We start from the raw sequence: 377 nt of genomic DNA on the forward strand, positions 1-377 counted from the left end.
ATGAACAACATAGTATATTGAGCTAATCATATTGATACATAAAAAGAACATTTGAAAATTGAACTAAACAAAAATGCAGATAACTTTCCAAATTGCCCATAGAGAACAGGAACAGAAAGCTATTCACTCCACTTCCTCTAGTCACAAACTGTCCATCATCAGCCCTTTCTCTCGCTGTCCTCTTGAACTACAAGGTCAAATAAAAAAACTCTTAACTTCACTAGGTGTGAGAGGACCTGCTTGACATGGCTGTGGGACCTTTAATTGGCATCTGTTGTTGTTTCACTGACTGCAGCTACAGCTGCAGCTCTTTCTTCCTCATCACTGACTGCAGCTACAGCTGCAGCTCTTTCTTCCTCATCACTGACTGCAGCTAC

The 377-nt window shown here is 40.8% G+C and overlaps 1 protein-coding gene across 1 annotated transcript in view; it reads right to left on the minus strand.

The window, feature by feature from the left end:
* Positions 1–334: 334 nt before the first annotated feature.
* Positions 335–377, minus strand: part of Mageb3 (MAGE family member B3) — a 2,226-nt gene continuing 2,183 nt past the window's right edge. Inside the window, exon 3 of the mRNA XM_021152712.1 lies at positions 335–373. Within this exon, the coding sequence (XP_021008371.1) occupies positions 335–373 (39 nt within the window). The remainder of the gene's footprint in view (positions 374–377) is intronic.

Source organism: Mus caroli, chromosome X (assembly GCF_900094665.2).
Source record: "Mus caroli chromosome X, CAROLI_EIJ_v1.1, whole genome shotgun sequence".
Lineage (NCBI taxonomy): Eukaryota > Metazoa > Chordata > Mammalia > Rodentia > Muridae > Mus > Mus caroli.